The sequence below is a fragment of the Macaca fascicularis genome, chromosome 13 (genome assembly GCF_037993035.2).
Source record: "Macaca fascicularis isolate 582-1 chromosome 13, T2T-MFA8v1.1".
Classification (NCBI taxonomy): Eukaryota; Metazoa; Chordata; class Mammalia; order Primates; family Cercopithecidae; genus Macaca; species Macaca fascicularis.
In genome coordinates this window covers 75031467-75044579 of record NC_088387.1, presented here as the reverse complement: position 1 = coordinate 75044579, position 13113 = coordinate 75031467, and the positions used below count along the sequence as shown (strand labels likewise).

The 13113-nt window shown below is 53.9% G+C and overlaps 1 protein-coding gene across 15 annotated transcripts in view; it reads left to right on the top strand.

Moving 5' to 3' along the window:
• TTC7A (tetratricopeptide repeat domain 7A) overlaps positions 1 to 13113 on the top strand; it is a 156944-nt gene that overhangs the window by 80569 nt on the left and 63262 nt on the right. For 9 of the 15 annotated variants that reach the window (XM_045369378.3, XM_065527627.1, XM_074011843.1 and 6 more), the window contains 3 exons: positions 6662 to 6799; positions 7370 to 7453; positions 12057 to 12161. The exons of 1 other annotated variant lie outside the window; for it this stretch is intronic. In XM_045369378.3, the coding sequence (XP_045225313.2) occupies positions 6662 to 6799; positions 7370 to 7453; positions 12057 to 12161 (327 nt within the window). The remainder of the gene's footprint in view (positions 1 to 6661; positions 6800 to 7369; positions 7454 to 12056; positions 12162 to 13113) is intronic. 5 more of the 15 variants (XM_074011844.1, XM_045369377.3, XM_074011845.1 and 2 more) reach the window with 2 other exon arrangements.

Below are 13113 nucleotides of genomic sequence, written 5' to 3'. Positions count from 1 at the left end.
ATCCACCTATTCATCCACCTATCATTCATCCATCCACCCATCATTCCATCCATCCCCCATTCATCCATCCAGCCACCTACCAACCCTGCATCCACCTACCATTCATCTGTCTATCCATCCACCATGTATCCATCCATTCATTTACTCATCTATCCATCCACCTACCATCCATCCATCTAATCTTGTTCGAGCAGCTACAGCATGCAGGACCATGCTCAGCATTGTAAAGACAATGATTAATTGTTCAATCATAGTTCCTGTCCCAAATGGACTCCCGTCTACTGCAGTTTGTTCCCAGGGATGTGGAGGAAATCCTGGTCCCCAAATCAGAAGGAATGATCCCAGTCTGCTGAACCTCAAATGTAAATTCTTGTTTTTGAAAGAACTGTGTATCAAACCAGCCTGATTTTCTGAAACAGTTGGGGAACTAGGAGATACAGGAATCTTTATTATTTCTAAAATACTGATCTGGGACATAAAAATATGTGCTAAAGTAAACTGAACCCTTGGATCCCTGTTTCTTTTCGCTAGCGAACAAGTTGCTGCTCTTAGAAATGGAAAGGGTACAGAGCCCTGGTGTTGAGAGAGTGGGGTGGATAGGTAAGTCTCTGAGTCCTGGGACTCTGCAGATTAACAGACTTTGTGCCATGCCCAATGCTGGGCATCTGGCTATTTGAATCTTGAATTTACCATTCACAATCTATGTGGCCTGGGTGAGTTTCTTACCACTCTGAGCCTCGGTTTTCTCATCTGTAAAATGGAGCTAATAAGGTCTCTCTTGTATGACTTTGGTGGATTAAATAAGAAAATGAACGTGAAGGTGCCTGGTACATTTTGGTTCTTCAATATGTGCTCATTTTGTCCTGATAAATACTTGATCCTGACTTAGTCATTTTTGAAAACATTTATGTTCAGGTCTGATTGGGAGATAAATTGGATTAAGGATGCCATTCAGTTAAAAAAACAAAACAAAACAAAAAGTGCTTCCTGGGCTTGATTCCATCAGGGATTCAGCAGATGAGCACAGATTGTTTCAGCTTTTGGGATCTGGTTTGCTCCAACACAAGGCCCTGCTCTGCTAAAGGCTGAAGCGGTGAAGGGTTTGATAACACTGCCAGCTTAGAGCCCTTGGTTCAGTGGAGGTGGGAGAGCCTCTCTCTAACTGGCGGAAAGAGCTGTTTTTTCTGCTGCAGGAGCCTGATGCAGCAGGAGCTTGGAGGCTGGTATGGGCCTGGCCTGGGTCGCTGGGTGGATGGGACGTGTCACAGAGCATGTTATTTCTTGGCTCTGTGGACTGGCAGCTCAAGAGCCAGTGGTAATTATGTCTGCTGATGGGGACGACAGCACAGGGGGAGCATGACAGTGTCCTCCAGGGAAAGGGCGGGTGCTGGGTACAGATGCTGCCAGGAGACTTGTTTCCGGGGTAATTTTGCAGAGGGTGGGGGTGGCAGCAGCAGGCCCTGAGCCTTGTCCCTTGGCCAATGGAGAGCCTGTTTTTGAGAATGGGGTTGATCAGGGCCTTGCTTGGACTTGTTGCCCAAGGAGCATGTTCTTTGCAGAGAAGCAGCACCCAGGGCCTGATGGGGGAAGCCTGACCTTGTGTTTTGCTTCAGTTCTTTTATAAGCAGAGCCAGCCCAGGGCCTCTCACGGCATGGATGAGGCTATTGGACACTTCCTCGGAGGTACCTGGAGGCAGGGAAGGAGCCAGAAGTGAAGTCAGAATGTCTAGGCTGTAATTTAGGTCCCAACCCCCTGTCTCGTGTGCATTGGAAAGCTTACCTGGCCTCCTATCTGTAAAGTCTTCCCACCTGTAGAATAGGCTGAGAGTACACAGAAGATTGTTGTGAGCGTTTTGAGATGCCGTACAGAGGTACAGAGCGTGCTCCACATGGTAGTTCCCTTTCCTTCTCTTAGACTGGAGCCCTGTTTATGACCAGAGTTAGAGAGGAGAAACAGGGCTGGGCAGAAGGAGAGGTTAGTGCTGCCTGTGGTGCTACAGCCACCAAAGGATCAGGACTGGTCTTGTATCTTACTAGGTTGGAAAAAGCTGGCAGAGGAGCCCCAGGCGTCTAGAGCTCAGGCAAGCCGCAGCGGTCCCAAACTGGCCGACTGAGGGAACGGGGGGTGGTTCAGCCTCAGCTCCCTGGGACCTTGCGCAAGGTAGTTCACCTTCTGGGGCTCAGTGTCCTTATCTGCAGAGGGTGGGGGGCAGTCAGTGATTTCATCCCTGCCCCACCATGGGGTTACTGTGAGGCCAGATGAGATGGTGGATGTGACAATTCAGCTTCTAAAAGAGTAATGTGGGCCAGGAGCGGTGGCTCAAGCCTGTAATCCCAGCACTTTGGGAGGCTGAGGTGGGCGGATCACTTGAGGTCAGGAGTTCAAGACCAACCTGGCCAACATAGTGAAGCCCTGTCTCTACTAGAAATAGAAAAAAATTAGCCAGGCATGGTGGCGGGTGCCTGTAATCCAAACTACTCGGGAGGCTGAGGCAGGAAAATCGCTTGAACCCGGGAGGCGGAGGTTGCAGTGAGCCGAGACCGAGCCACTGCACTCCAGCCTAGGCAACAAAAGTAAGACTGTCTCAAAAAAAAAAAAAAAAAAAAAAAGTAATGCGTGTCACACACATAGGGCTAGCTATTTGACCAAGAGTAGTCCCTGCCTTAGGTTTCTCATGGGCCAGCCTGCCTGAGGCCTTTCCCTAAGGTCCCGTATTTGCTTCATGGATACTTGGTCAAAGACCAGAGATGTGTTATGCTCGCAGTGCTGAGCTGTTGGGTGATGGGTGTATGGGGACTAGCGTGGTTTCTTTGGCTTCTCCTCTTCTGACCTGCCACAGGGCTTGCAGTGAATATTCTTTAGTCTAGGAGGGGCTACCCTAGGAGAACAGCCAGGACAAAGGCTAGGAGCAGGACAACTACACAAGCGCTAGATTTAAATCCTGGGATTAAATGCATGGATTAAACAGAGCAGTGCATCCCCAGCACTGGGCAGCCTTGGGGTGGGTGTGGGGATTATGGCAGTGCACACTAGGCAGGGAGAAACCAGAGGAGAATATTCTGCCATATTCTAAGAACAGTGAGAAAGAGACGGTGAGAAGATTTAGTGTTCATGTATTACTTTAAAGGTCACAAGTGCATTCACATCTGTTATTGCATTTGATCTAGAGGATGTTCTAATGAAAGCAGGTCTGAGGCCACCTCAATGGTGGAAGGGAAAGAATGTAGCTGGGACTAGGTCAGAGCTACTGCCAGACCATGGCGGTACACCATGTGGCCTCAGGGCAATGAGCCAGGGAGGAGGGAGCAGGACAGCTGGGGGTGCTGGGAGGGCACTGATGCTCCCATAGTGTCTGAGGCCCTGGCCCCTGAGCTGCACATGAATTTTATTCTGCTGTGGCTTACCCACCAGCCCCCACGCCTGCCTTTTCTCTGTCCCATTTCCCCCTACCCCGCCCTGTTGCCATGGTTACACACACAGGCACTGCCCAGCAACCACCAGGACTATTTCACTTTGGCCCTGCCCCAAAGCCATAGTAACCACTCAGCCCACTTCCACTTCTGGCTGGGGAATCACAGCCCTCTCTTGCACAGGCCCCAGTTCGCACAAGTCCGTAGGACCCCCAAGGAGCCTTCCTGGCTGTCTGCCTATTGAGGGCCTATCACCAGCCTGAGGATTTGTGCTGCTGCTGCTGCTGCTGCTGCTGCTAGACTGATCCTCTCTTCTGTTCCTATTCTTCTGACCTAATTAACGCCCAGTTCTGAAAATTCACCCCTCCCTCTGCCAGACACAAATTCAGACACTGTTCTCTTAAAGGTCAAGGTCTAGGGTGGACAGGGGGAGGTTTCCACTCCAGGCCCAGAATCTTTCTCTCCTGAGTGTCACACCCTGCGAAGGCAGGTTGAGTCAAGTTCTGTGTGTGCGGCTGTGCCTGGGGCCAGGAGTCTAGCCGTGAGCAAGAACTGGTGAACCAGATGGGGGCATATGGGCTGCGGTATGGGCCGGGTGGGGGAAGGACAGGAGAGGCCTGACCTCTCCTGGTGAGATGAGTCAGGGATGGTGCTGTAAGAAGGTGGTCCTGAATGGAGTTTTGAGGAGCTAGAAGGTGTCCAGGTTGACAGAGGGAACTGCAGCATGACCGAAGATGGGCCATGGTGACTATAGGGACCAGCAAGGGGTTCCATGTCACTGGAGAGAAGCTGGCCAGTTAGGCAGCCCCAGAAAGGAGTTTAGACTTTATCCCGATGGCCATAGTGATGGCTTGCAGCCCACTATCCCCTGAACAAGATGGGTCTGCACGGGCAGGCAGGCGGGTCTCCAGACCCTGCATGTGTCCAGCCAAGCTGCTTCCCACCCCTGCAGACTGCCTGTCCCCACTCCCTGCCATCAGAACCTCTCACTCCCACCAGAATTCCAGGTCAGCTTCCACTCGGGGATGTGCATTCTGTACTGCTGCTCCTTCCTGTTCTCCCCACAGACAGAGCCTCTGTGCCCCATCCTCTCACTCCCGAGCCACTCCTGCCTGGTGGAGGCCGCCCCTGTGGGTCCCCACCCAGGATGGCCAGAGCTGGGGAGCTACTGGAGGTGGCAAAGTGGGGCGGTACATTGCCAGGGATAGAACAAGGGCTGTATTCCTAGTTGGCTCAGGGGACTAGCTCCTGCCAACCCTCTCCCTAGAATTTCTTCTCTCTTCCTGTTGGTGGCTGTGTGGGCGGACTTCACTGGGAAGGAGGGGGATTTCTTGGCACCTTCTTTCTCCACTCCTCTCCTTCAACCCTTTGGAGCTCCTGAGTGGCTCCTGTTCCGCAGGCTGACTCCAAAACTCAGCCTTGCCGGGATTTCCGGGCATCCCGGCACCCTCTCCTGGGCCATCTGAGTCCATGGGGGCATGGGCAGCACTCACCAACTGTGGCAACGGGGCAGCCATCAGAACCCCTGACCACCAGTCTCTCAGTGACCAAGCTGTCCCCCAGAGTGAGTCACCTCCTTGGGTCTTGGAGGTGTTTTGGCTTCCGGAGGCCTCTAGGAGGACACACTCCAGCCCTGCACTGCGGGACACACCCAGAGCCTGTGGTCTGGAGGCCTCAGGGGCTTGGGCTGCTGCCTCCAGCCCCTCACCTGGAGGAGGGGAGAGCAGTCCTGCTCAAGGGAAGCTATGAGGCCCACTTGCTGCACAGGAGGGATGGGGTGGCTCTGATGAGGGAGATCTGGGTTTTTAGGGCTGGCAGCTCCTTTTTATTCTGTTAGGAAGGCTGAGTTCTTGGTCTTGAGGTCCTGTGTATGGAAGCAGAGGAGGGCAAGTCCCATTGCACAGAAGGAGACTCAGACAGAGGGAGGGAGATGCAGGAGAGAGCTCCATTTGGCAGAGGGGAATGGGCAGGAGAAGGGAGAATGCTGGGGGCAGCCAGCAACAGCATCTGCCCAGAGCACAGTTCTGCCCAGCTCCCGCACAGCCCTTGGAGTGGGGATGGGGATGTGACTGTTTCTGGCCCCAGAGTGTCCTCTGCCTAAATCCCTGCCCTGTGGCTGCTCGGAGGCGCCCATGACCCCTGCAGTGGGGGAGTCTCTCCCCTTCCAGCCTGTCTCTTTTGCCCCCAGCCTGCGTGTTGTCCCCAGGGTATAGAGGTGGGTAGAGGGGTGGGACCACCTGCACAGACCAAAGAACAAAAGAATCCCACATCCTTGATGGGGGGCTTCTGGCTTGGTGATGAGGAGCTCCCCTCTTGGAATTAGGCAGAATTTCCCACTCATACAGCACATTTCCCTCTCCTACCCCCACCCCCAGCAGCCATCTGGCAACTCTGTGAGCTACTGAAATCCTCGGCGCTGGATGCCAAGAGCGGAGTTCTTGAGTGTGGGGAAGCTCTCCCTGGGGAGGGACGGAGGAGAGTTTCCATGGTTGGAAGGAGCCTGGAGAGGGTCCAGGCTGGACACAGAGGGGAAGGGAAGGGGGGCTCTGGGAATGTCCTTGTCAAAGCTACTTGAAAGACTGAAGAGGAAGAGAAGAGGGCACTGGGGGCCACAGCCCAACCTCCCCACCAAGCGTCAAGCAGCAGAGCCACCTACCCGATCCAGGCACTTTCACATCTTAGCCGAAACTCTTGCTGTAATTATGAGAATTGCAAACACACCAGGGACTGTTCCATAAAATGACTGGCCTGTGCTCCTCAAAAATGCCAGTGTCATGAGAGAAACGTGGAGGGCCTCTTGCAGATGCAAGGAGATTAAAGAGACATGGCACCCAAATACAAGGTATGATCCTGGACTGGATCCTGGAATGAGAAAAAGTAACTGACTATAAAGGGCAATAATAATTCTATAGAGAGAGGAACATTGAGGAAGGGTTTTCGGTTATGAGACTATTCTTGCAACTTTTCTGTAGGCTTGAAATTTTGTAGAATAACAAATTTAATACCAGAAGCTTGACCCCTCAGAACTGCTCCCTCACCCAACCTGGGCTAAAGGTGGAAGATTTTCTCTCTTGGAGAGAGCCTTTGTGGAGATGAGAAAAGGCCGTTTCTGAGAGCGTGGCCGTCTTTCTGGTCTGGGTCAGTGGCAAAAAGGTGATAGTGTCTGGGCCAGCAAGGTGGGGGCCCCTCGAAGACAGACACCTACTTATCTGCTGTCCTCACTCTTACCCAAACAATGTCCCACCCACAGGCCACTCGAGACGTGGTGCTGAGCCGGGTGCCAGAGCAGGAGGAGGACCGGGCAGTGAGCTTGCAGAATGCTGCAGCCATCTATGACCTCCTGAGCATCACGTTGGGCAGAAGGGGACAGTATGTCATGCTCTCTGAGGTACGGCCGGCCATGCAGCCCTTCCCACTCCCCAGAGTCAGGCAGTCTGTAAAGGAAATCAGATGGAGCCATTTGTCCCTTCACCTGTCCCTCCCCTGCCAGGCTGCTCTGCCGCTTTGACCTTGGCAAGTTGTACAAGTCTCAGCTTCCTCACTGGTGAAATATGGGCAGTTAGAGAACCCACCTCACAAGGTTGTTGGGGAGAGTGCATGTGAAAGGCTGAGAACAGCGCCATGCACAGTAATAATAAATGTTCCCTGCTATTTTTATTGCATGTCTATGTTTTGAAAGCACTTTCACAAATCTTACTCCATTTGCTTTTTGGTATCACCCTGTGAGACCATTCACATGTTAAGGAGGTGAACTGAGAGGGTGGGAGACTTGAGCAGGGTCACACAGCATGCCAGAGGCAGGAAATGGGTTTCTGCAGGGTGTCTCCCAGGAGCCAAGTGCGGGCCTCCTGCAGCCTCCCAAAGGCAGTGACTTGGGCAGTGACTACCCTGGAAGGGTGTGGGTGGCTGGGGTGTGAGGACCCCTGGTGAGTAAGTGCTGACTATCTCCCCTCCCCAGTGCCTGGAGCGAGCCATGAAGTTTGCGTTTGGAGAATTTCACCTTTGGTACCAGGTGGCCCTCTCCATGGTGGCTTGTGGGAAGGTAAGGTCCAGGGGGTGCTAGGGGTTGTACACTCACCCTCAGGGGGCTCTGCTGAGGTGGACGGAGGGGTTTTCTGGCCAGGGGAGAGGGTGGGGACTATCCTGCAGCTGGTTTGAACCTCCAGGAGAGTGAGGGGCGTGGGGTGGGCTACACAGACACTTGTGTGAATTCCTGTCCACATGTGAGCTATGAGTATGCCGGTGTGCAGGTGTGAGTCTCTGGATGCTTTTCTCTGCACGTGCGTACATGCACGGGAGCACTGTAACCTCTGTGCTGAAGAGCTAATAACGTGACGGCATGTGGCGGACATGAGGTGTATCGAGGGGAGGGAACGTTGTTCCATGTGGGCTGTAGCTCTCATCCTGTCCACTGAGCATGGCGTCAGGAAATGGCCTGCTTGTGGACTGGAGACTTGCCTCGGGGGAATCTTAAAGGGTGGAGCAGAGCAGCAGCACCCACAAGGGAGTTTGTAGGGAGTACTGCATGATGTATGGGGCCAGGAGCACCTGGATGGGGACAGGGCCCGGCGGGATGCTACCCAGAGCAAGGAGCACCGGGCATGAGTTCGCTCTCTATCCACCCAGCTCCGGTGCCGTCACCCCTGCTTTCTGCTCCGATCAGAATTATACTTACATAAGCCTCTATTTTAAGCAGTGACATGAAAGGAAAACCTTTCTGGAGCTGAGTTCTGAGGGTGTTGGGGCTGAGGATGCTATGAATGCAGGAAATAAGGTGGCATGAGCTTGCAGATTGTTCCAGGAGCTGTAAATATCCAAAGCCCTTTCATGGGGCTGAGGGAATTCCTCGCCCCCCTGGCCCATCTGTGCCACGTTCCATTTCTGGCCCCGCAGCCGTCTCTCAGGAGGGCCCTCCCAGCTTGCCAGTGCCTCCTCCACGCACGAAGGGTGTGCCAGCCAGCTCGGGGCCTCAGCAGCCGAGGCAGGCCAGGTCCTGGCAGGGAGGGGGAAGAGGAGCAGGTGCTGCAGCCTGACTGTGGGGAGAGGCTTTTTGGGGAGCCTTCCCTGTCCCCATCTGCTGGGCATGTGTCTTCCCAAACCTCTATACTCTCCCCCATCACATCGGACACCTCGCAGAACATCTTGAAGTCACAGCATGATCTCCTTGGCTTTGTGCTTAACAGGGTCTTGTTGAGGCTCAGGGAGAATTCAGAACACAGGGCAAGGCCCTGGCCCTTCAAGGGTTAGGGAGTGAGAGAAACCCTCCTACAGAACTGCAGGCAAAGGAGACAGCGTGGGCAATGGTGGAGGGGGTGGAAAAGATGAATTGGCAGTGGGGATGGGGACAGGAAGGTATTGAAGGCAGCGGTCAGCCTGGGGTAGTAGGGACAGGGCCGGGAGGAGGTAGGGCTGGAGCTTCCATGGAGCCTGGGCGGACAGCTCACAGTGGCATGGGCCTGTTCTTCCTACCTCTGGGAAACACAGAAAACCCGTCTAATCTTGGGACAGTGAGTACAGGTGGGAGAGGCCTAGGGCCAGAGCAGTGAGTCGAACCCTTCTGTGGGTCATGGACCCCTTTCAGGAGGTAAGAGAAGCTGAAGACTTCTGCTCAGAAAAATTAACTGCACATGCAAGTTAGCTTTAAATCCGAGAGAGGCTCCTAGAAGCTCTCCAGTCAATCAAAGGTGTCGTGATAGCCTGGGAGGTAAGGAGTCTTCTGCCTCTGACTAGCTGGACTCAGAGAGATCCAGACACAGCCTGGCACCATCCCAGCATCTAGGGAGCTGGTTTCATGACTTGGCTCCTTCACAGACCAGCAAGGTGGCCCCAGGAGTGGGCTTGCATCAGGGAGTTGAGATTGGCCAGTTCCTCATGCATGAGGCTCCATGGGCTGGAGACACTGTGCGTTCGGTGTAGCAGGAGATTGTTCTGGAGAGCATTCTCCACCCGCCTTGGGAACCCTGCCCACCAAATCAGTCTGCCTGATTGTCCCAGGCAGCCCTCAGGGGTGGCCAGACCTTGCCTTTGCTGAAAGCGTAAGGTGGAATCGAGGGCCTGTATCTGTGATTGTGCCCGAAAGGCCTTCCAGAAGGTGAGTCTGGGCAGTTGAACCTGCAGGAATAATGGATGAGTTCCGTGGCGTGATTTAGGTCGTTCCTTCTCTTGGTCTCTGTGCGGCAGTTGCATTGGCTGTGTTGCTAGGTAACCAGCATGACAAAAAAAAAGCTGCTGCTCCGGCTGCTGAGTCCTCAGATGGCTCCTTAAATAGCAGCGTTTTTTGGTGTACATGGGGGTGGGGTGGAAGGGGGTGGAATGCAGAGGGTCAGGGTTAGAGAACCCTGTATGGCAAGGATCCAGAGTTTAGCGGCCATGAGAAGGAGGCTGAGAAGCCTGCGGCTTGCTAGGGTGTGGATGGAGGGTCTGGGGAGGGACTTGGAGTGGTGTTCCCAGGGCAGGGTCTCAGGAGGAGGTAGATAGCCTGACAGTGCCTTCAAGCCCCTCATACCCCCTGGCACCCGCCCACACTGGGTACGCTGTGGAGTCTCCCAGCCTGCAGGAGCCGGTCACCTGCTAACACCCTTTTGTGCTTGGCCTCCTACCCTCTTGTTTCCAGAGAGAGCCATGGGGGTGGTGGCCTTTGTTGTCTCTCCCACCCTTTCTGTGGGGTCCTTTGAGGAAAGAGCCATGGCCTCATCCCCTTTCCTGAGTGACCCCACAACCCCTAGCCCAGTACTGGGTTCAGAGCATACCCTTGGCAAAGACACCTGCAGTTGACCTAATAAGTCTGAGTCAAAGCCCAGGGAAATCTATCACGTCTGGGTTGAGAAAAGCTCTTCCTTAGATGGCGGGGAAAATGGGAGGCCAGCTGGAGGGAGGCGGGGTGTCCAGGGTGGACACAGACCATTCAGATCCTAGCTGTGCACCTGCCAGTTGCTCATACCCTGCTGTGGACAGGGGAGCCTCCCAGAGCCTCCATTTCCTTCTGTACCTCCAGAGCTGGGGGGATATGAGAGCTAATTAATGGGGGATTGCTTGGCCCACAGTAGGGCCCAGTATATGGGAATTGTCATAGTTACACACAGGTACCTGCAAACCTGGAGGTCACACAGGTACAGGGGTGTACACACTGGGAGGATTACTGCTGAGTTTCCTGGAAAAGGTTCCAGCCCAGAGAGAGAGAGAGAGAGAGAGAGAGTATGTGTGTGTGTGTGGGTGGGTGGGTGGGTGTGTGTGTGTGTGTGTGTGTGTTTGGGGTGGGGGGGCGGTGGGCAGGGAAACAGGAAACAGGCCTCCTTTCTGGCCACAGTGGTCATCATAGAGGCAGTGTAGGGTAGTGGTTAGAGCCAGGCTACGTTCAAACCTCAGCTCAGCCATTCATAGGCTGTGTGGCTTTGAACAAGCTACCTAACTTTGCATTTCAGTTTTCCCACCTGTACCAAGTAAAGTCAGAGTATCTACATCATAAGACTGCGTAAAAATTAAATCACTTGGTATTTAAAATGCACTTAGAACAGGGTTCTCCAACCTCTTTTCTGTAATGGGTCAGATAGTAGACGGTTTTGACTCTGCAGGCCCAACAGTCTTTTGCAACTATTCCACTCTGCTACCGTATCAGGAAAACAGCCATAGACAGTATGTAAATGAATGCACATGGCTGTGTTCCAGTAAAACTTTATTTACAAAAATAGAGTGCCAGATTTGGCCTGTTAACTGTGTTTTGTCAACCCCAGACTTAGGACAATGCCTGCATATCCCAAGATCTGGATAAGTGTTTGCTGCTGCTGTTCTTCTCATTACTGTTATTGGTAACATCCCTGTCTGGCCGTGGCTGCCCACCACCTCAGCCCTCCTTCACACTTGGCTGTCCTCAGCACGTCCAGTCTGAGCCCTGAAGCCTGGGGGGATCCTCAGATTCCTGTCTGGAGGTTCTCTCGGGCTCTGCCAGTTTAGAATATCTCCGCTTCCTCTCCGCCAGCCTTTATACGACCCCCAACCCCTGCCATTGGCCATGCCTCCGGAGTCCTTATTTATTATTATTATTTTATTATTATTATTTTTTGAGACACAGTCTCACTGTGTCACCCAGGCTAGAGTGTGGTGGCACAATCTCGGCTCCCTGCAACTTCCACCTCTTGGGTTCAGGCGATTCTTGTGTCTCAGCCTCCCGAGTAGCCGGGTGTGGACACACGCCTCCACAGCCGGCTGATTTTTGAATTTTTAGTAGAGATGGGGTTTCACCATGTTGGCGAGGCTGGTCTCAAATCCCAAGCTCAAGTGATCAGCCTGCCTCAGTCTCCCAAAGTGCTGGGATTGCAGGTGTGAGCCACTGTGCCCAGCCCTCATTTAGAGAGCCCCTTTCTACCTCTAAAATTTCTGTGCTTGAAATTTGAATTCCTTTTGGAGAGCTTCCATTTGTTGTCATGTTAGCGGTCATCATGTTACCTAAGGAGCAAGGGTGACAGCTTCTAATCTTCAGATGAGGAAACTGAGGCCCAGGGAGGGATTTCTCTGCCCTGGCCCTCTTCCTGACTCCTGAGAGCAAAGGGATACAGAGCAAGGCTTGGTTGTTTGGGGAGCTCGCCCCACTGTGGGCCCTTGAGATCCAGGGCTGTGAGTGACAGTGTTTCCTGCTGTTTTTTCTGCAGTCAGCCTACGCCGTGTCCCTGCTGCGGGAGTGTGTGAAGTTGAGGCCCTCGGACCCCACTGTGCCCCTGATGGCCGCGAAGGTCTGCATCGGGTCCCTTCACTGGGTGAGTGAGCTGTGAGGGCAGGGCCCAGAGGCCTTCTGTGGGGAGGGTGGCAGCAGCTGACTGTGAGTGGGGTGTGCACGTCTTGGCATGTATGTGAGGGTGCATGTGGAAGGTGGAGAGGATGGGAGCTATCAGGCAGATGGGCCTGGGCAGGGAGAAAGTCTCTGAGAAGCCACCAGCCTCCATCTCCAAGGCAGGGTCCGCTGACTCAGGATGGTGTCTGGTTTGCGGTTCAGCCTTGAACTGTGGCCTCCAGAGAGTGAAATATAGGGAAGTAGAGGTGCCCCCCACCTGCCCAGCAGCAGGGTAGTAAGTAAGACCTTGAGTTACCTGGACCAGCCCCATCATTTCTGAGGCTTCAGATGATCTTAGCATCTAATCTCCAAGGGGTGCAAGGCACGATTCTTGGGGCAGAGCTGCTCTTGGCGACATGGGAAGGTGGTCTTTTCTGTAAGCCCCTCTCCTTCCTCTTGGCTCTAGCCCTCCAGGGCCCTGCCCTGTGCTCCGCTGCTTGCTTACTGCTCTCTGCAGAGGCAGCTGAATTGTTAGGAGGCTATGGCTCCAGGTATGCCCGCTCCCCAGTTGGAGGCCTTTACTGCAGGCACCTAAAGACCCCCATGAGATCAGCAGCTTGAAGTAGTGAAGGAGAACAGGGCCAGGAGCCCAGGTCCCCCGCCTTGCTGTGGTCCTCCTGCCCCGGGTCTGCTCAGAGGCTGCTCCAGGCCTATGGGGGCTCTTGGGCCACGGCACTGGGCCCCAGCAGTGGGGCCTCTGCGCAGGTATCTGTTCCAACTGGGGGCTCACTTCTGGACAATCTTTGCTTTCTTCAGTCCCAGTCAGCTTGCTGATTTCAGCCTCCTATTTCTACCCTCTCAAGCAACACAGAGCAAGTGCATCCTCCCTCCCACACAGTGGCTACCAGGCCCTTCCGCACCCGCATGTCCCCAGTTCT